General features: G+C 41.3%; 1 protein-coding gene across 3 annotated transcripts in view; it reads right to left on the bottom strand.

Annotated features, from left to right (window-relative positions):
• The window catches only part of CLPB (ClpB family mitochondrial disaggregase), a 188,021-nt gene that overhangs the window by 86,564 nt on the left and 78,977 nt on the right, over window positions 1–22,480 (bottom strand). For all 3 annotated transcript variants that reach the window (XM_020967678.2, XM_020967679.2, XM_078156987.1), the window contains one exon: window positions 9,162–9,290. In XM_020967678.2, coding sequence (XP_020823337.1) covers window positions 9,162–9,290 — 129 coding nt within the window. The remainder of the gene's footprint in view (window positions 1–9,161; window positions 9,291–22,480) is intronic.

Below are 22,480 nucleotides of genomic sequence, written 5' to 3'. Positions count from 1 at the left end.
AGTCAGGAAGACCTGAGTTCAAATTCAGTCTCAGATACTTACTGACTGTGGGATCCCTTAATCTGTCTGCCTCTGTTTTCTCAACTATAAAATAAGGATAATAACAGGATCTACTTCCCAGGCTTGTTGTGAGGATTAAATGGGATATTTGTAAAGTGTTTAGTACAGTGCCTGGTATGTAGTAGGAGCTTAATTAAAGCTTGTTCCCTTCCCCTTTATTAGAATAAGTACATGTGAAAAAGATCTGAGGGTGTTAGTGAACAGCAAGCGGAAAAAAAAAAAAGTCAGCACTGAGACCTATCAGCCAAAAAGCTCATGTCATCTCAGGCTGCATTAGCAAAGGCCTGATGATCCTGTGTGAGGAAGGCAGCAGACCGGACGGGAGGGATGTGATCGTTACCTTCAACTTCCCACCGACCAGAGCTGTCCAGAAGTGGAAGGGGCCAATGTGAGAGGCAGTGGAGTCCTCCCTCCTCGAAGGTCTTCAAGAATACACTGGACAACCACTTGCTGGCTTGGATACAGTGGAGATCCGTTCATGTATGGGTTTGGACTCAGCCTCCAAGGTCCCTCCCACTTTTCAGATTCTGTGATTTTCTATTGCAAGGTCAAGGTTGTCATGTGGCAGAGAAAAGACATATTCAGTTTAGCCCTGAAGTGCAGAACTAGTCAGGGAAGTTGTAAAGTTATAGGGAGATATATAGGAGGCTCTAGTCAAAGCTCACTGTGAAATGGAAAAACTTGGATTTACAAACTAAATTAACTAGGGGGTGGGAGTGATGACTAATTGAGAATCTGGGATCTCCCTGACAACAGTGCGAATGACAAAATGATAGGATCATAGAAGATCTGAGCTGAAAGGAGACCTGAGGATCATTTAGTCAAACTCTTCACTCGGCAGAAGAGAATGCTGAGGTCGAGAAAGCAGAAGAGATTTGCCTGAGATGATACAGTGAGTCAGCTGCAAAGTCTGGACTGAAGCTCAGGCAAGGCTCCAGGCCAAGGGTCTTTCTGCCCTTTCACTGTGCTGGTAAAAGTCAGAAAATCAGAGGTTTTAACAGACGTAGGGCACTGAAGAAGGATGCATTTCCCCAGCATCTGTTCGAATAGCCAGACAGCTAGCTAGTCAAGTGGAACATGAGAAAGAAAAACAGAGTTTGGGGTCAAGGGTGATGTAGAAGATTCTGGGTCCTGACAGCAAACTGTTTACTAAAGAGAAGAATGTCATGACTGAGAAGCTAAAAAGGGTGGGGAATTTGAGAACTTTATACTCACTCAAATGAGACAAGTTAAAGAGGAAGAAGGACCCTAGTGGCAGGTAGGTGAGAAGGGAGCCAAATGGGAAGGTCAGGGGATGCTAGGGTTGGGTTTCGTGAAGCCCACATGATGGAGCCGCCATGCGGAGGTGAGGAGGAGGGTGTTAAGAACTAAAAGGGGGCAGGTGGGGGACAATGAGAAGAGAAGGCAGTGTTATGTAACAGGAAGAGCACAATATTGTAGATGGAAGAACTGAGGGAGCTGGGGAGTAGAGACTCAATTTCCCTAAATGCATAAGAGAGTCTCAGGTGTGTTGAAGAGATCTATTGGTTTATCCTTCCCTAGTTCTTTGATGGATGTTGTCAGTTTGCTCAACTTGTCTATGTTCTTCTGTAAATCTCTCACAGAGGGTCTGCCCAACAAGCCAAGGAGCTTCTGGGTTTTGAAGAATGGGTGCCAGATTCAGAGTCAGAGAACTGGGGTCTGAATCCTGTCTTTCCCACCTATTACCTGTGACTTCGGGCAAGTCACTTAAAACTCTTACTTATAAATGTAATTTGCCCGTTCCCATCTCTTGCTTCAGGAGGCTGTATGGTGCAGTGGGAAGGGTGCTAGATTTGGAGTCCTAGGTTCTGGGTTCAAAGTCAGTGGTTGACTTTGGTCAGTCAGTCAACAAGCATTTATTAAGGGCCTGTGATGTTCCAGGCACTATGTTAAGCATAGTGGGGATACAAAGAAAGGCAAAAGATGTTTCATGCTCTCAGGAAGCTCACATTCTAATAGGAGAGACAACAAGCAAACGACCATGTACAAACAAGTTATACACAGGATCAATGGGAAATAATCAACAGAGGGAAGACACTAGCATTAAAGGGGTGGGGAAAGGTTTCCTGTAGAAGGTGGAATTGGAGCTGGGACTTGAGAAGTCAAGAAAAGCCAAGAGGTGGTGATGAGGACGGAGAGCTTTCTGGCATGGTAATAGCCAGAGAGAATGCCAAGAGATGGAGTGTTTTGTTTGTATACTATCTGGGAGGCCAGTGTCACTGGGTTAAAGAGTATGAGGAGGGTATTAGATGTAAGAAGACTGGAAAGATGGGAGGCTAGATTATGAAGGACTCTGAATACCAAACAGAGGCCTGTTCATTGAACTGCTCTGGGCCTCAGGTGCCTCCTCTGTAAAATGAGAAGGTTGGACTAGAATGGCTTTAGAATTCCTTTTCAACTATAAATCACTGATCCTATGACTTTCTGTGCCTTTGCATAAGCTGTTCCTCCCCCTCCCCCCCCCAGCCTGGAATATTTTGTATTCACCTAGCTCTGGATATATTATCGTCCCCATGGCCACCCATCCTGCCCCAGTAGAATGTAAACCACCGCAGAGAAGGAACCACTTTATTTCTGTCTTCTCATGCCCAGCAGCTAAGCACACTGCTTTGCACATAGTAAGCATTAATAAACATTTATTGAATAGAACTGAAAGTCCATACTTTCATCAAAAATGACTTCGATATGTGTATAGACTGTCTTCATAAAGATTTTTGAGAGACAAGAAAATAGGCATATGGGTTAGCGGTTACTGATGGAGAAGTCTTTTCCATTTTTCCTCTACTGGCTGTCCTCTCTCGAGTTTTATCCTTAAATGCTCTTTGAATCTCTCACCAAGCTTCCTATAAATTGGATTTTTTCCCCCTCCACTGTTCTTGCTGTTTCATAAGATGACACTGGTTGTATTCTTCCACCATCTTTCTCTGTCAAGTTTTGTGGAGTTTGTTTTCTAAACCAGTGTTGTTATTCTTGTTTGCCCATATTTCTCTACTTGGCAAGAAGATACCAAGTGTGTATGCTGGCTGAGGTGGTTACTAAGCTCTTCTGCCCTCCTTATTGTGGCAAGTGATTTACACTGGTTAAACTGAGGAACCAGTGATGGCCTCTGTTTGCCATTGTCAAAGCAGAAGTGGAGAAAGCACACATAGGACTGGGAGTTGTTTATTTTGTTTCATGGGTTTTATCCAGCCAGCACAAACTGATGGATGTGTACTACACAGCCCATTGTTGAGTCTGCTGTAGGAAGACAGAAGTGAATGATACGTAGTCCTATTCCTTATAGAATTCATAGACTAGTTTGAGGAGAGTGGGGTCAGGAAGTGAGTTGATGTGGGGAAGAAAATACGGCCATAATACTGACAACACATATCAGAGTGTACTGATACTACAGAGATATGGACAAAAGACTGTGTACAAGGTGCAGAGGTGGGAAAAGATCACTTTTTGTGGGGGGGCAAGGGACTGATAAGGTGGCAATCCTGGAAGATGAAGGAAGCAGTGTCTGAAATGAGCCCCAAAAGCAGGTGAAGTTTTTTATAAGTAAACATTAATAAACCCCAGTGGTTCCCTATTACCTCCAAGATCAAAAGTAAAATCTGTAGTTTGGCATTTGAAGCCCTTCATAACCTGGCCCCTTTCTAGCAGTCTTACTCTCTTCCATCTTGGTTATTCCTTGCTCTGTTAAAATGAAGAACTCTAAAGTTCCTTCTGTCTCTAAATCTGTGTTTCCATTTTCCCTTGTCTCATCATTAGTAGCACAGGGTCCTGAAAATAGTACTTTAATTATATTCATATACTTATTAAGAACCTACTGTATTAAGAACACTGTTTTTGGTGCTGGGAGTATTGCAGAGTTTAGGTGAGAACTGGCCCTTGCCCAAAAAAATTTTGTTTGGGAGGTGGATAAAACATAAACAAATAAATGCAATATACCATAGTACATAAGTGCATTAGTGTGAGGTAAACAAAGTACCACGGGAGGTCTTGGGAGATCATTACCAACCGGAGTGGAACAAAGAAAGCTTCTAGGAATGGATTTTGAGCTAGGCTCTAAAGGCTGAGTAGGAGGAATTCAACTAATGAAGGAGAGTGAGGAGCATTGTCTTCCAAGCACAGGGAGAAGCATGAGGAAAGAACAGTGAACAGTTTGGCTGGATTTTGGAATATGTGAATGAGAGGATGCAGGAAAGGGGGGGTTGTTGCCAGCTTGTAGAGGCCTCTGAATGTCAGGTGTTTGAACCTCTCTCAGTGGGCAATAGGGGGCTGTCAGTTCTGAGCAGAGCTGCGATGTGACCAGATCTATGCATGACAGCAGATTCTGTGGCTCTCAGCTCCCTTAAAGGCTTAAGAGTTGCAAAAGGACTTCAGAGATCATTTAGGTTACCTTCCTCATTTTATAGAGGAGGAAAACTGAGGCCCAGGGAAGTTAAGCAACTTGCCCCAAATTACACAAGAACTAAGCAAGAGGGCCGGAGGGGAATCCAGATTTCCTGACTCACTGCACCAGAGCGTGCTCCTTTTCCTCACCTATCAGGGATGCTACTGAGGAGATGTGTGCAAGGGCTGTGAGACTGGACCAGATGCCCTCTGAGGAACCCTGTAGTTCTAAGATACTAGGAGTGGAAGATCATGAAAGATCAGCTTCTAGCCTAAATGACTTCTAATATCCTTTGAAAGTCTAAGATTATATGATTCTAAGATCCCCCAAATGATTTCAAAAGTCTAAGACAAATGCTTCTGCTCGTTACTATTTGCTGGTAAGGACACTTTGGAAATATCAATGGCAGCCTCACTCTAAAGGATGAGGGAATAGGAAAAGGGCCTCTCTCTTAAACATGAAGAGAGGCCTGCAGGGTCACAGAGGGCAGGGGTCAGGGTGGAGAGGTTGGCTGCTGGTGGCCCTGCCTATTCTGACTGATGGCCACTTGTCTGAGGTAGAAGGGGGTGGGAGGGAGAGAGCTGGATGGTTAATGGCTTTGGCCTGGGGCTGGGGAAAGCCAAGAGGGAGGGGAATAAGGGAGGGGTGGTGGTGGTGTGTGTAAATGGACACTCTGGAAGAAAGCAGGTGGGGGGAAGTGGAAAGGCCGGGGGGCTAGTAGGCTGGGGGGCATCTGTTCCATGTCAGCAAACAGGAAGCATACTCCTGGCTTGGGTCAATGGGGCTGGCCTCGGCAGGGAGCTGCTTTACAAAAGACACCGTGGCTGAACTGCTTTAAAGGTGTTCGATCTCATCCCAGGGGAGCGGGTTCTCTTTCAGAACCAACTTCCAGGCAGATACAGGAGGAGATACTGTGAAGGGGGCAGGGGGGAATGGAGGACATAGAAGAGATAGAGTGAAAGGGGATGAAACATGAAGCCCTGGGGAATAGGGGTACATCAATTAACAGAAAAGGGCTATGGTATCCCTCACCCACAAAAGCCCTTCCTAAAAACTTCTCAAAAAACAAAAAGACAAGAACAATACAGCTCTGGGACACTTTTCTAGCACCTGCCTTTGGGAGGGGCTCAACCAGCTTTTATGGATACTATGGCTGGGTCAAACAGTCTTGGGCCAAAGTACTCTCTGCCCTAACATATATGCTCTATCTGGAGAGGCCTGAGGGATGGGACTTGGCCCAGGGATGTGCCTCCTCTCAGGGACAATGGCATGGCTTGGGAGGCAGCAGTTTTCCATCACTGAATCAGGTCTTTCAGAGGCAAAGACCACTTGTTGAGGATGCTGTATCTGGGGTTACTGGTCAGGCACAGGATACACAGGATGACCCCTGAAACCACAGGCTTACCGCTAGGGCTTAGAGTTTCCAGTGACCAGAAGACTTGGGCCAGGGCAAGTGCCAGGAAGGACTTTGCCTCTGCACTTCCTATTCTGAAGTCATTGAGGTAGGGTAAAAGGAGGGAGGGAAGGGCATCTCTTGGGTATTGAGTTCTGTGCCCAGTTCTATTCCCAAAAGTCTTTGAGGGACAGAAGAACTGGTTTCCTTTTATAAGTTAGGGGACTAGACAAACAAATCATCTTGTCTCCTGACTTGGTCTATGGGGGAAATCATGAACAAGACAAGTGATATTCATTGGCAACTAGTCAGGGCAAGGCTTTCTTTGAAGCTTAATATTCCCCCATCAGAGATGACTGCTCCCTAGGTAGAAACCATCTTCAAGAGTTCTTGCACAACTCACCCTTTTCCTTTTCCCTCTCTCTCTAAAGGGTTTCTCAGGATCAAAGAATTTCAGAGTTGGGCTCTCTTGCCTACTTTACACCTGAAAAATAATTCCCTCTCCTGCAAGAGACCATTGTTAAAACAGCTTGCATAGAGGGAAATCCACTACCTCCCTCCTAAGGTAGTTCATTCCAAATACGGAGAGATCTAACAGTCAGAAAGTTTCTCTTAACCCCAAGCCTACATTTGCCCCTTTTTGATTTCCACCTATTACTTCTAGCTCTGCCCTCTGGGGTCAAACAGAGTAAGTCTATTCCATCTTCTTCAAATACCTGAAGGCAGCTAACATGCCTCCCCTAAATCTTTACTTCTCTGGGATAAATGTCTTCAGTTCCTGCAAGGTAGCCTCTTATGCTATCAATCAAGGTGCTTAACCATCTTAGCTGCCTTGGCCTGGACACTTTAGTGTGCCTTCTTAAAGTCTGACACTCAGAACTGAACCCAGTACTCTGATGCTTTTGGACCAGAGCAGAATGTGGAGCAGTGATCATGTGCAATCTCGGACGCCATGCTACAAGGAAATGCAACCTAATATCACATATTACATGGCTGGCAGCCTGCCAAAACCCATACATAGTACAAAAAAAAGGGAAAAAAAAGAAATTTTACTGATGCTTTTAGACACAGTGCTACCACTGCACAATACTCAAATACTCCAGTGGAACCTCCTGTTGTAACAAGAAATATGGTTAAACAAAACAAAATGACATTTACCACAGCTGACAACATATGCTTCACTCAGCACCTATAGTTTGCCACCTTTCTGTGGAGAAGAGGAACATTTCATCATCAGTGTTACGATGAACTGATCTGAAATCTGATGTCTTCTAGGATTGTTTTCCTTTACTTAGTTAAAAAAAATTTTCTGTCACACTGGTGCTGCCCTCTTGGTTCTGTATCAAATAAATCTTCCCAAGTTTCTCCAAACTTCTTATAATTCACTGTTTCTCAGAATGCAATAATATTCTCTTACATTCATATACCAACATTTGCTTGGCTATTCTCCAATCGACAGGCACCTGGTCTGTTTCCAATTGTTTGCTACCATAAAAAGTGGTGTGACAAATATTTTGGGATACATGGGGCCTTCCCTGTCTTTGGCCTCACTGGGGTATCTCCAGGAGGGAGTGGTGCTGAGGTCAAAGGGCATGAACAATTTAGTTACTTTTGTAGGACAGCTCACCCTCAGATCTTTAGATAAAATGCTGTGTAGCCATGTATGTCCCCTTCTCCTCTTATACAGACTTCTTTTTTTTTTTTTAAATTCTAATCCTTTAGAATGTGATTCCACTTGTTTTCCCTGAAAAGCTAAAGAAAGGGCACAGTGGTGGACAGAGTGCTAGACATGGAGCCAGAAGATGCGCTCGCAGTTCCAAGGTCACTCAAATAGCTGTGTGATCAGAGGAGGATCAGTCCAGCTTTCTGAGCCCTAGTGCTTTCATCTGTAAAATGTAAAACTTCTGGTCTCCTTAGGCCCTTCTAGGAGCGCTGTGAGGATCAAGTGAGGGCATGGATGGGTAAGCACTTCATAATGGGAAAGCTCTAGAGGAATGTGACCCTTCCTGGTTGTTTGCCTTGGGCCACTTCTCCTCAGTGAGTCTCAGTTTTCTCATTTGTAAAATGGGGATAATGAGAGCTACTTCATGGGGTGGTTTTCCAGAAAATACTGTGTGAACCTTTATATGCTCTAGAAATGAGAGGTATTATTATTAATGTTATTCTTTTTATTGCCAGTGTAGACCTGTGCACAAGAAATGGTGTAAGACACCATGAAGGTCAAAGATGATGAAAACAGGTGGGCTAGTTATGTACTTATAGGGAGGGATGGATAACAAATGGAGGAGCTGCAGTGGCACCCTTGAAACAGTAAGAAAATCAGAGGAAGGTCTCTAGCACATGCTAGTGGGTCAGCCGTGGGGGATTAACAGAAAGACAGACAAGAATCCTGGAAAGGCCATGTGCTGTACTAAGAAAGAGAGTACCTGTGTTAAGGACACCCCTCTCTGCTGAAATATTGCTGGGCCCTGGCTAGGGACACAGATTCAGAGCTTACCGACACTCTCAGAGAGGATGGGAGATTCCTAGAGAGTGTTTGTAGACCAGAGCTAATGTTACCAAGACAGTCACCTGAAAGAGCAGAGGGTGGTATTCTTGGAAGTTGAAAGCAAAAGGCAGAAGGAGAGGCAGAGTTCCCAACTGTGTCCCCCTGCCCCTCTTCTGAGACAGTACAGTGGAAAGAGCACAGGACAGGAAATCAAGGTATCTGGGCTTGATCCAAACTCCTCCCATTTATTGGCTGTGTAACCTTGGGCAAGGCACCTTCCTTCTCTGAAACTTGGTCTCTTTCTTTGTAAAATAAGGATGGCAAGCTCTGCTCTGCTTCCTGTGCAGGGTTTTCATACAGATCAAATGAGATACTGGACGTAAACGGATGCTTTGTGTACAAAGTGTTATAGGAATGACAACATGAAGGAACAGGGTTGGTGTCTTGCTCATCACGTTGATAAAGTTTCATCCCTTCTTGCTCCCCATTGACCTGTGTTTCCTATGCTAGATGTCTGGCTTCTGCTGTCTTGGTAAAGTGAATTAAGGGGATGGGAGAGGTATAAAAGTAAATCAGAACTAGAGAAAAATCAGACTCTGGGCAAACCCAATCCCCATTCACTGGAGGCCTCATCACAGCCAAATGCCATAGGCCAAGGACATTGTAATTAAATATCTTATGCATACAGATTCAGGCCTTTCAATTCTTTAATATTTGGCCTTGGTCCTTGGGGAAGTCTGGGGAGGAACCAGGACCCTAGTAATCAAAGGCAGAGGGCTGGCTCTTCCCTTACCCCAAGCTACCATCTTAGGCCTTCTTACCTCCGTCCACCAGCTCTTTTACAGTGCGGTAGTCATCAGCCAGGGCGGCATAATGCAAGGCTGTACAGCCCCTGAAGCTGGCCCGGTTGTTCAGTCGATTGTTGAAGTCATCCTCTCGGGTCACCAGGACTGTGGGAGAAAGAGTAGGAGAGGAACAACAACAATTCAGTTAGGATGCTTAGAAGAAGTTTTAATTTAAATTACATGATTTAGAATTAGAGATCATTAAGCTCAAGCCCTTTATTCACTAGTTGAGGAAATTAAAACATAGGGAGGTTGAACTTTTTTTTTTGGCCCCAGGGCATGTAGGTATGAAGAATCTGGATTCAAAACTAAGCTTTCAGTTTTGAGCCTTCTCAAGATCCACTGCTCTTGGGCCTATACCACACTAGTTGGACTGCCAAAGAAATGCCAGCAGATCTGTTCTAATTCACATTTATTTGTTGCCTTGACTTCATCTAAAATCGTTTTTCCAGTGCTATAGGCTGAACTGGATCTCATTACTTTTTGGAGGCTTGTTTTCCCTGTTGCCTTCAACTGCTCTTGTGTTGTGATGCGATCACATTCCTTCTTATTTTCCTCTACATTCCCTCTAGCCAAAGCTTCTGTAACAAGCTAGGCACTATTGGATTGCTCCATCTCTCTGGTTGGGAAGAAAATCTAGCATATGTTGGCTAACATGGTATTTGGCATTCAAAGCTCTTCAAAACCTGGCCCCCTGCTACTTTTCCAACCTTATCACACATCATTCCCCTCCGTGCACACTATGACCTTTTTACTATTATTCAGACACGATACTCCTTATTTCTATCTTTTGTGCCTTTGCACTGCAGTGCCCACAGCCTGGATCCAATGTACCTCCATTTCTCAGAATCCCTAGTTTCTTTCAAGAATCAACAATTAAAAAAAAAAAAGAAATGAAAAAAAAATCAACCATCAGGGATTCTTAATTTAAGGTCCACAACCCTGGATTTCAGGAGGTCCATGAATTAAAAAAAATTTTTGATAACTATAACTGTTTTCTTCTATAATCCTATGTATTTTATGGTCATGCCACATAAAATCCTAAACATCCTTCAAAGTTCAAAAAAAGTCTCATCTCCTCTAAGAAGTTTTCCAACCTCTACCTGAAGCAGGAATCAACTGCTATATATCATCCCCAAACAGTCATCTCTCAGCTTCTGCTTGTAGACCTCCTATGAAAGGGAGTTCACTTCAACCAGAGACAACTTCTTTTGACTATTAGCAAGTTTTTCCTTATATGAACACCAAATTGGCTTCTCCCCCTCCCCACCCCCATATTCTACCTATTGCTACTAGATTTTTCCATTTGGGACAAGCCAGATTATGCCTAATCTCTTCCAGGTGACAACCTTTTGGCCATCTGAAGATAGTTATCATGACTTCCCCAAGTCCTTGGTTATCTCTGCTTCTTTCTACTAATCCTTAGATGGCACAGTTTTCAGTCCTCTGCCCACCCTACCCTTTGTGGAAACCATGCATATTGCCTGTGTCCTATTCTACCCTGTACTTCATTTTGGTACCTGCATTATCTATCTTGTTTCCACCAGCACAGGGTCTTGTATACAGATGTTTGATGATGAACTTTTGCTAAATGAATGAAAACTCAAGGAAAACATTTAAAAATCTCTATACTAAAGGAAAGTGGGTGCTGGCACAAATAATCTCTAAATTATTAATTTTCCATTAGTTTTGATTCTATCTCTCCTCTGATGTCAGAATTAGGATCAATGCAGGGTGTGGAGGTGGGGAAGGGAAGGAGCAGAGAGGCAGATTTGGGTTCAATATAAAGGAAAAACCTTTAAATGATCAGGGCTTTAACAAAGAACAGGCTTCACTGAGAGGCAAAGGGCTTCTTATTACTGGAGAGCATTGAACAAAAGGTGGACGACTCTTGGCTAGGGAAGTGGTAGAGGCAATTCCTTGTCACAGGCACACAAGGCTTTTGTCACACAAATCCCTAAGGGGCAGACAGTGGGATGCAGTGATTCCCAATGTGTTGGTAGACCAGCCTGGGGAAGCTGCAGTGGGATGAAGCATTTCAATATCTTAAGTGAAAATGACATTGGTGAATTTCATGGATTCTTGCTCATCTATTACAATGGATAATCGAGAACTAGTTGGACTTTAGACATATAAACCACCCCATGTCTAACTAAGACTTTACTCTAACCTCAGGGCAAGAAACTTGAGTCTCACTGCCTTCTCCATGGTGTTAGGGAGGTCTTCCTTCTCTGTCTCTCCCTAAAATGAGTAAGTCCCTCTATCTTTGCTTTTTTGCTTGCTTTCAAAATGTACCCCAGAAGGTCAATGTCAACTGAACTAATCCAGAACCACAGAATTTCAGAGTAGGAAAGGGCACTAGAATGTAGAATGTCATAGCAGGAAGGAATGTTAGCATATAGACAATCAGACTTAAAAGGGAACTTAGAACTTAGAAGAAAGTCAGAGTCTGAAGGGATGGGGAATATAAAATGCCAGAGTCAGAAAAGACTTGAGATAAAATTTCATTTTACAGATGAGGAAAAGCGATTTGCTCAAGGTCAAGGTCACATAGCTCAAAATGGTGCTAGTGAAAAAAAATGCACGCAAAGCTAAAGGACAATGGAGAAAGGTGCTTTTTGCAGATTTGTACTGGAAAAGAAGCAAAGAGAAAGGAGAGAGTCACTCCTTGGGGTAGATGGAACAATGATAATAGATGTAATGAAGGTGATTTATTTTGCTTATTTTTTCTGCTAAGGTAAGGAAAAGAATTCTTGGACTTGTAAGAACAGAACCAAAAAATGGGTAGCTGGGAGTTGAAAACAAAGGTAAATAGAGAGGGAGAAAGAAAGTACCCAGCTGCCCTATGAAGTTACTAGGCTGGTAGAACTATATCCCAGGATAATGAAAAAACTGGTGAATCTGACTGTTACTTATCTCTGAAAAACTGTGGAGTATGTATGGAAGAAGTACTACAAGGACTGAAGAAGGTCAATGTGATTCTGATTTTCAAAAAAAGAGAAAAGAGCACAGGTCAGTGAACTTGACTAAGATAGGTTGCAAAATTTTAGAACACATTATTAAAGAGACAAGTGAGTATGACAAAGAGTCAGCATGGCTTCATTAAGAAGAAGTAATGCAAGACTAATCTAATTTCCCTTTTCGCAGAGCAGTGGTTCTCAAACTTTTTGGTGTCAGGATTTCTTTACACTTAAAAATTATTGAGGACCCTCTTCCCTATAAAGAGCTTTTTGTTTATGTGGTATTTATCTACTGGTATTTACCATATTAAAAATTAAAATACTTTAGTATTATGAACATAGTTTTGACCTCAAGGACCCCCCAAAAGGGTCTCAAGTACCCAGACCACACTTGAGAAGTGCTGGTACAGGGTAACTAGACTAGTAAATCAAGGGAATGCTCTACCTAGAGTATGCCTAAATTTAAGCAAAACCATTTGAAAAAGTCTCTTGTGCTGTCTTTGTGCAAAAGATGTAGAAATGTAGGCTAGACAGTCATAAAAGAACATAGACTCAGGACTACCTGATGGCCAGACTCAAAGAATATTCATTACTGTCAATTTGGAAAGGGTCTTTAGTGGAGGGCTTCCTGGGATCCTGGGATCTGGTTCTTACTTACTATTTTTATCAAAGACTTGACTAAAAGCATAGATGGGATGTCTATCAAATTTTCAAACAATCCAAAGCTAGGAGGGATGCCTAGCATTTCAGATCATAGTAATCCTTGATTTAGACTCGTAAAGGATCTCAGAAGTCATCAGACCAACTCCTTTCTTCATTCCATAGATGAGAAACCTGGCATTTGAACTCACGCTCTGACTCCAAATCCAGGATTTCCCTCACTATCTCACAGTGCCTCCCACTATACATCCTCTCGGTGCTTATTATACAATTTCATGCTTATTTAATTCAACCTAACAATTATTTACTGAGATATTACTAGGTGCAGGGTTCTTATACTGAATGGGATACAGTGCAATAAAATGGAAAGAAAACTGGTTCTAGATACAGAATCAGGATCCAAAAAGGTCTTTACAGGTTAGAATGTTGGTCCAAATCTAGTAAGGTAAAATTTAAGAATGATAAATGTAAAGTCTTAGCAAAAAAAGGAGACAGTAAAGTCTTATACTTGAGTTAAAATAATTAACTCCACAATCACAAGGCAGGGGAAGTATGACTAGATAGCAATTTGTCTGAAAAAGTGGTTTTAGTGGACTGCAAGTTCAATATCCATCAACACTGTGTTACTACAATCCAAAAAGTTTGTGGTATCTTAGGTTGTGTTGAAAGGCAGTGTTCAGGAGTAGGGAGGTTTAGTTCCTCTGTGTCCTTCCCTGGTCAAACCTATCTATAGCATTGTGTTCTGTTTGGGTTGCTACATTTTAGGAAGGGCACTGATAAGCTGGAGGGCAACATGGATGGCACAGAACCTGGAGAGCATGCCATGCCATGTGAAGGCTGGCTGAAGAAACGTAGGGTATTTTATCAGGAATATGATGAATGGGGTGGTGGTGGTAGAGAATGAGAGCCAACATGAAGCATCTGAAGGGCTAGAAGAGGAATTAGAAGTGTTTGTCCCTAGAGGGCAGAATGAGGAAAGAAGTGTAGAGGCTGTGGGGGGACAGATCTGGACTTGCTGCAAGAGAAATCACAGCATTCAAACAGGCTGCTTTAGGGCATGGCTGGTTATCCTTCATTGGAAGTCTTCTAGCAAAGACTGAATGGTTACTTGTTTAGGTATAAAGTAGAAAGGATTCTGGTTCAGGTGATGCTTGCATGAGACAGTTCTTGAGGTTCCTTCTCACACTGAAAATTCTATGAGCATTTATAGTTGTCAAAGGCTATAGAAGATAGCATGATGGAGGGAAAAACACTGCAGTGAGAGACCCTAGCAACAGCTCTATCACTGATGGGGGTGGGGGTGGGGTGGGATTTGGGTCAAGTTGTTTTCTCTCTTAAGGGTCTTTGTTTTTCTTACCTACCAAAATGAAGTCGGGGACTTGAAGATGACTAAGGTCCCTCCAGCTCTGTGATTCTAATTGTTTACCTTTCTTTTCATAGTTTCAAGGTTTACAAAGTGCTTTCCACACAACACTCTTGGGAGATGGGGACTGAAGGTATGCTCCTTTCATAAATGACAAAAATGAGGTTCAGAATGTGACTTGTCTAGGGTCTCATAGGTAAAGGGCAAGGTTAGGGTTTAAACTTATACTTGGGGGGCAGCTAGGTGGCACAGTGGATAGAGTACCGGCCCTGGAGTCAGGAGGGCCTGAGTTCAAATCTGGCCTCAGACAAATAATACTTCCTAGCTGTGTGACTCTGGGCAAGTCACTTAGTTCCAATTGCCTCACTAAAAAAACCCAGAAAAAAACCAACCCCCTCCCCAAAAAAACCACACTTGGGTTAAAAAATTAACTTCACAATACAAAATAAGGCACAAGTTGCTAGATTATAGTCAGTGTCGAGCCAACAAGCATTTATTATTGCTTACCATGTGCTAGGCACTGTGATAAAGAATAATGTGATTCAATGGCGTGCCATGACAGTCAAAAACGTCATGTTACCCTAAGGGCAATGGGTGGAAGTTGTAAAGAGGTAGTTTTGGTTTAATGCAAGGAAAATCTTTCTAATAATCAAAGAGATCCAGTGGGCTATCTCAGAAAGTAACGTTTCTTTTTATTAAAGGTCTTTAAACAGAAATTTTATTGTTGCCTTTTGTTTTTATGGTAGCCTCTTCCTCTTAAGCCTCATTCTCCCAATGCTGTCTTTAAAGCAAATATGAGCATTTAGACAAAATCAATGGACACACTTTGTCTCACAGCATACATCACATTCCACCTCTCGATGGAGAAGAGGAAGACCTGTTTCATTATTAGCTCCCCAAATTAACCACGGGTTGAATGCTTTTGAGTATTGTTTTCTTTTCCATTTTTGTAGTCACTGTGTATGATGATCTCCTGGTTCTACTTTCTCATTACATCAGTTCAAACAAATCTTCCTAGGCTTTTTCTGAATTTCTTATTGGTTGTTTCCCTACAAAGCAATAACATTCTATCACATCCGAATGTCCCAATTTGTTTAGACATTAAGTCCCCCTTAATCAATGGGGACTGACTCTGTTTCTAGTTTTTTGCTACCACAAAAAGTGCTGCTATAAATATTTTGGCATGTATAGGACCTTTCCCTCTGATTTTGGCCTCCTTGCTACCAGAAGAGGCGGGAGGTGGGGGGAGGAGTCCCTGGATCAAAGGAAATAAAGAGTTTTCACTAGAGGTTTTCAAGACTTGATGGAGACATTAAAAAGGAAATTCCTGTACTGGTTTAGTTTGGACTACATGGCTTCTGAGGTGCCTTTCAACTCAGATTTGGTGATTCCATGATTCAGTGACTGAGTGTGAAAGGTGAGGCTTGATTTCAGGGGTCCACCTGCTCTGCCACACTGAGGCATCCTGGTGTGACTGCAGAGGCAACACAAGTAGCAGAAAGAGTCAGAAGAAGGGAATTTGGATCCTAGCTTTTACAGGCATTGATTTGAACTACACTGGTTGTGTATGACCTTGGGTAAATCACTTCATCTTTCTAAGCTTTAGGTTACCCATAAAGAGACAAAAATTATGCCTGGTATCTATGTTAATCTCACCAATCTACAGTGTGCAGACTCCACTCTCTTCTCTTTTTTTTGGAAATTATGACATTTGGTTTAATTTTAGGGTTTTGAGGAAAGTGTCCAGTAAACCTTAAAGTACCATGTAAAATGTGAATGGGTCTTAATTATGCAAGCTGTTTTAGAATGATACCATAAAACTTTTAAAACATTTGGGGCAACTTTATGTAGAAGATTCACTTTGGGGAATAACTCCTTCCCTGCTAGTGCCAAGTAAAAAGGGTGCCGTATGTTGGCACTGAGAGGTTATCTCATCTCACTCTTATTTTGGTCAGCTTCTGAGTCTCAACAGTTTCTTCTAGTTAGGTCCCCCTGTGACTCATTGGTTTGTACTTGTTCTTTCTAGTGGAACAACTGAAAGTGGACTAGCAGACGGAGGCACAAGTCTTGGGTCTGAATCCTGAATCTGCTTCCTACTTGTGTGACCATGGACAAAGCTCTTAGCCTCTCCAGGTATTAGTTTCTCTCTTGGTAAAATAAGGATACTGGACTGAAGTCTCTAATGTCCCAACTCCCATGATCCTAGGGTAGCTATGAAGTGGTAGGCTAGCAGTCTGGCTTTGCTTCAGCTGAGTAAGCAGGCCTACCCTGGAGGTAAAGTAAATCATCCAAGATCCCTGGACATCTGGTGACACAGACGGGAGGGTCCAGTGAATCTCAGTAGCCTTTCCAGCTGGCTGCTCAACTACTGAGTTATTTCCAGGGCCTCCCAAAAAAGACATCTTCCCCACCCCCTAACTGGTGCATGGCAGGGTGGGCTGCTTGTCTCTGCCTCTAGTGCTATGTTCAATCTTCTCATATATGCTTTTCCTTCTATTCTGACTCAAGGGAGGCAGAGGAGGGCAGGCTGAATAGCCCCAGACCTCTGCACTGACTGCTTCTGCAGGGATTATTACTCTTGGGTCTGACTAGTGAACAATTTGCTGTAGGGATTCATCATCATGGCCTACCTAAAAGATGCTAGCAGATGTGTGTCTAAGGGGCCACAATGCAAAAACTCCTGTGACTGTACTTAATCTACCTTTCCCTAAATTCAGTATGTTGTCTCCCTACTGGCCTCCCCATAGTATTTAATACTTACATGCCCATTATTTGTACATATGTCATCCTGTGTAAATATTCCCTAAATCTGTTTCCTACTTGTCCCAGTAGCTACAGATAGATGGGTGGTTCTACAGAAGCAGCTTGGAAGCCTACTTAGAAGTCCTGAGTTCTAGTCCTGGCTTTGCTACTAACTTCCTATAGGACACAGAGAAGCCACTGACCCTTGCTGGGTCTCCATTTCTTTCTTGTCAAGTAAGGGCCAGGATTATAGCTCCTTCAGTGGCACTGGGCTTTTAGGAAGATAAATGGTGGAGTGGGCATGGACATGCTTTGACTAGGCCCAAGATGCTGCAGTGCTAGTGTCTGATGTCACACCCAAGTCATGGGCAACTTTTACATACAAAAGACCGCCCTAAGACCCCCTGCTGACACCTTAAATATAACAGGCCTGACTCCACGTCTGGACTCGAGATCTTGCCCCACAAATCTAAGCTTTCTCCTACGCTGCCTATTTCTGCTGATGGTGTCTCCAATTCATGCCAGTCTGAAATCTAAAAATTATCTTTAACTCTTCCTCTTCCTTCTAGGATTACATCGTGGGGATTTTACTTTTGCAAAAACAAAAATAAAAATGACCCCTTATTAAGGGCCTACTGTGTACAAAGCATTGTGCATATAACATTGAAGAAATAGTAAAGTTTAGGTTAGACAGGATTCTTTGCCCTCATGAAACTTATAGCTTAGCTCAGGATAAGGTGCACATGTGTGTGCACACATGCGTGTATGTATATGTATACGTGTATGTGTATGTCTTATATATAAAAGAAAACAGATACAAACACATGTCACAGTAACAGTATTATAAGACAAATATAATAGTACATTACAAAATATTACAAATGGAGATACATACATAGATGTCACAGTAACAATACTACATGACCAAAAAAAAAGGTGGGGGAGGGGGAGAGCTAGGTGGTGCAATATAGAGCACCAGCCCTGAAGTCAGGAGAACCTGCATTCAAATCCAGCCTCACACACTTTCTAGCTGTGTGACCCTGGGCAAGTCACTTAACCCTAACTGCCTACATAACAAAAATAAAACAAAACAAAAGTCTGTAACGTTATATGACAAAAGTAATGCTACATGACAAACGCCTCAGAGAAGTGCAAATGAAGTTCTGTCGTGAAAAGTGAGGTGGGGGGAAGCGGGAGAAGCTTCCTGGAGGCTTTAAAGAATAGCAAGAAATTTAAATGGTGAAGCAAGGAGGAAGAATAATATTCAAGGTGGAGGAACGGTAGGCAATTCATATAGTTTTTTAGCTGCAAGTCAGATAGAGTTTCAGTGGTCCTTACAGCACTGGAGCAAAGTAGATAGGAATGCATTTTCTTTAGTGTCATTTCCATTGATAAAAATATCCCTATGTTTTTTAATAGTCTAAATTGTTCTCCAGAATGGTTAGATCAGTTTACAACTCCACCAACAATGCATTAGTGTCCCACTTTCCCCACATCCTCTCCAACATATCATTTTCCCTTTCTGTCATATTAGCCAGTCTAATACATGTGAGGTGGTACCTCAGAGTGGTTTTAATGTACATTTCTATAATCAATAGTGATTTAGATTTGGAACTATGCCCAAAGGGCAACCAAAACTGTATACAGCCTTTGATCCAGCAATATAACTATTAGGTCATAAAAAGAGATCATAAAAAAGGGAAAAGAAACGACAGACATAAAAATATTTATAGCAGCTCTTTCTGTGGTAGCAAACTGGAATAGGGAATTGAGGGGATGCTCATCATTTGGGGAATGGCTAAACATGTTGTTGCATATGATTGTGATGGGTGCTGTGGGAAATTACAAGGCGAGTAGTTTCAGAAAAACATGGGAAGACCTATATAAACTGATGCAAAGTGAAGTGAGAAGAACTGGAAGATTATGGTGTACCATATACCAGCAATGTTGTAATGATGATCAACTGTGAAAGACTTGGCTACTCTGATGAATACAGTGATCCAGGACAATTCTAAGGGCTCATGACGAAAAGGTGCTATCTATATCAGAAAACTGATGAACTATGAGTGCAAACTGAATGAAGTGTAATCTTCTCACTTTCTTTTTCTTGTTTTAGAAATATGGCTAGTATGGAAATATGTTTTGCATGATTTCACATGTATAACTGATATAATACTGCTTGCCTTCTCAATGGGTGGAGGAAGGTAGAAGGGAGAGAATCTGAAACCCAACATTTAAAAAAGAAAAGAACGCCAAAAATAAATAATAAATTAAAATGGAATGACATCCTTGCTTTACCCCAATCTTACTGCAAAGGTCTCTCTAGAGTTTATAATGCTGGTTCTTTCTTAAGGCAAGGTCTATTTATTCCTTTGGTTTTAGTATTTTTGAATAGAAATGGGTGGTTGTACTTTTGTCAAAAGCTTCTTCTGGGTTCTTTGACATAATAATATAATGTTAAATTTTTTTGTTATTAATATGGTCTATTAGATTTACATCTTCTCTAATATTGAATTAACTCTGCATTCTTGGTATAAATCCAACCTAGTCATAGTGCATAATTTTATAAAAAGTATCGTTATAGCCTCTTTGCTAATATTTTTGCATCAATATTCGTTAGGGATATTGGTTTACAACAGAGATTCTTAACTTGGGGGTCCACAGACTTGTGGTTTAAAAGATTTTGATAACTTTTTTTCCCCTGCAAGGCAATCAGGGTTAAGTGACTTGCCCAGGGTCATGCAGCCAGTGAATATCATGTCTGAGGCTGGATTTGAATTCAGGTCCTCCTGACTCCAGGATTGGTGCTCTATCCACTGCGCCACCTAGCTGCCCTCAAAATCATATATCCAATCTAAAATATTTTGAGGAGTCCATTGCTTCAAGACCAGACTTCACAGCCATGAATCTGGGAAACTATTCTTACAGAAAAGGGCCAGCCATCCCCGCCAACTGTCAACCAATGATGTCACCCATGGGACAGGTAAGCCAGCCCAGCTTTAGCAGCACATTTCTCCCTCCTGAGGAAGAAACAGAAGGGAACACGTGCCAGGCCAAGTCAAACCATTACTGCTATCACCTTGACCATCACCTTCCCTCAGAGCCTAAAAGAGATAGTCCTAGACCCTGAATCCAAAAGTCTTGGGAATAGCAATGCTTCCAGCCCAGTACTTAAAGCCAACATCCTGGGTGGCAACTGCTGTGGAGATACAGCTTGAACACTACTCCTGCAGGTACTATAGCCACAGCTACTGAAGACCCAGAAAAAATAAAAGTTCTTGCCATCAAAGTCCTTGGCACTGTCAAATGGTCAACATCAGAAACTGATATGATTTTATCAGTGGAAATGGTGTTAAAGAAGTGATACTGCCATCTCCTTTGCTGCTATACCCTAAGAAACATGGGGCCATGGGACCTCTTCATTTGACTTACAACTAATACTTTCCATATGTGTTGCATACCCCATTAGAATGTGAGCTCCTTGAAGTAGGGGATATCTTACTTTTCTATTTTTATCCCCAACACTTAGCACAGTGTTTTGCATATAGCAAATGTTTAATAAATACTTGCTTTATTCATCCTTTCCCATTTTTCAAATATTTTAGATAATGTTGGAATTAACTGTCTTTGAATGCTTAACAGATTTAGCCTATAGTATCATCTGGTCTTCTTCCTCCTTCCCTACCACCTTGGAATTTCATTTTTGGATTATTCAGTTTCTTCTTCTGAGACCAGATTATTCAAATTTTCTATCTCTTGCTCTGTTAATGTGGATATTTTACATATTTGTAAATATGTATACATTTAAGTCACATTATTAATTTTATTGGCATATCATTAGGCAAAATTATTTCTAATAACTTCTTCATTTGTTATAAATTTCCCCTTTTCGTTTATGATTTAGGTTTTCTCCTCTTTAAAAAAAATCAGACAAGCTAATGGTTTACTTAGCTTTTTCTAAATTACTAATTTTATTTATCAATTCAATGGGTCTTTTGCGTTCACTTTTATTAATCTCTTCTTTGATTTTCAGAATTTTTACTTTGGAATTAGAAATTGAAGGGATGCCCATCAATTGAGGAATGGCTGAACAAGTTGTAGTATACGAATATAACAGATACTATTGTGCTGTAAGAAATGATGAGCAGGCAGACTTCAGAAAAACCTGGAAAGATTTATATGGACTGATGCTAAGCAAAGTGAACAGAACCAGGAGAACACTGTACACAGTAATAGCCATGTTGTGTGATGATTAACTTTGACAGACTTAGCCCTTCTCAGAAGTACAAGGATCTAAGACATCTCCAAGTCTCATGATGGAAAATGCTATCCACATTCAAAGAAAGAACCATGGAGTTTGAATGCAGATCGAAGCATACTATTTGCTCTTTTTTTCCTTCTGTTTTGTTTTGTTTCCTCTTTCTTGTGGTTCCTCCTATTGGTTATAATTCTTTCTTACAACATGACTAATGTGAAAACAGGCTTAATAGGAATGTATATGAATAGCCTATATCAGATTGCACACCGTCTTGGGGAAGGAGGTGGGGAGAGAGAGGGAGAAAAATTTAAAATTCAAAAGCTTATGGAAGTGACTACTGATAAATCAAAATAAATTAATAAAAAAAGGGATAAACATAACATAAAAAAGAAATTTTACTTTGGCATTTTGTTGGGGTTTTTTATTTGGGTTTTTTTTTTGGTTGATAAAAGTGATAAATCATATAGATATCAATTTTCCCCTCAGGACTTTCAGGATGCTTTGGCTGCATCCCCCAAGTTTCTATATGTTAATCTTTGATGAAATTTTCTACTATTTTTATAATTTGTTCTTTAACCAACCAGTTCCTTTGGATTAAACAATTTAATCTCTATTTAATTTTGAATACTTTTTTCAACGTCCTTTTTATCTAATTGTGGACAGTAAAAGGTATGCTTAATATTTCTGTTTTTCTGCACTTGCTTACATGCTTTTTTATGCTTTAGCACAGGGTCAATTTTCATAAATATTCCTTGAACAACTGAGTATATTCCTTCCTAACCTATTCAGTATGCTCAGTTTTGCAGGGTAAATTACTCTTTGTCATAAGTGTCCATTTTTTACCTTTCAGAATATCCTATTCCAAGATTTTCTTTGTCATAGTTGTAGCTATAAAGTCTTGGGTGAACCTCAGTGTGGTTCTTTGGTATTAGAACATATTCTGGTTGCTAGAAGTATTTTTTTTTCTTGGATCTGGAATGTATTTATTTTGGCTATGAAGTTCCTGGTACTTCCTCCTTTTTGGGTTTCTTTCAGGAGGTAACCAGAGGATTCTTTCTAGCTTCATTTTGTCTTCTGGTTCTAATAGATCTGGGCATTTTTCAATTTATAATTTCTTGAAATATGCTATCCAGACTTTCTTTTTAATCATAGTTTTTGGAAAGTTCAATGATCCTTAAATTATTTCTACTTGACCAGTCATTTTTAGCAGTACATACATTATATTTTCTTCTATTTTTTCAATCTATTGATTTTATTCTAATATTTCTTTTCTCATGAAGTCGTTGATCTATACTAATTTTCAGGGAGTCTA

The sequence above is a fragment of the Phascolarctos cinereus genome, unplaced genomic scaffold (genome assembly GCF_003287225.1).
Source record: "Phascolarctos cinereus isolate Bilbo 61053 unplaced genomic scaffold, phaCin_HiC Scaffold_726;HRSCAF=1367, whole genome shotgun sequence".
Classification (NCBI taxonomy): Eukaryota; Metazoa; Chordata; class Mammalia; order Diprotodontia; family Phascolarctidae; genus Phascolarctos; species Phascolarctos cinereus.
The sequence above is the reverse complement of the archived record's forward strand: the minus strand, read 5'-3'. Positions and strand labels throughout refer to the sequence as shown.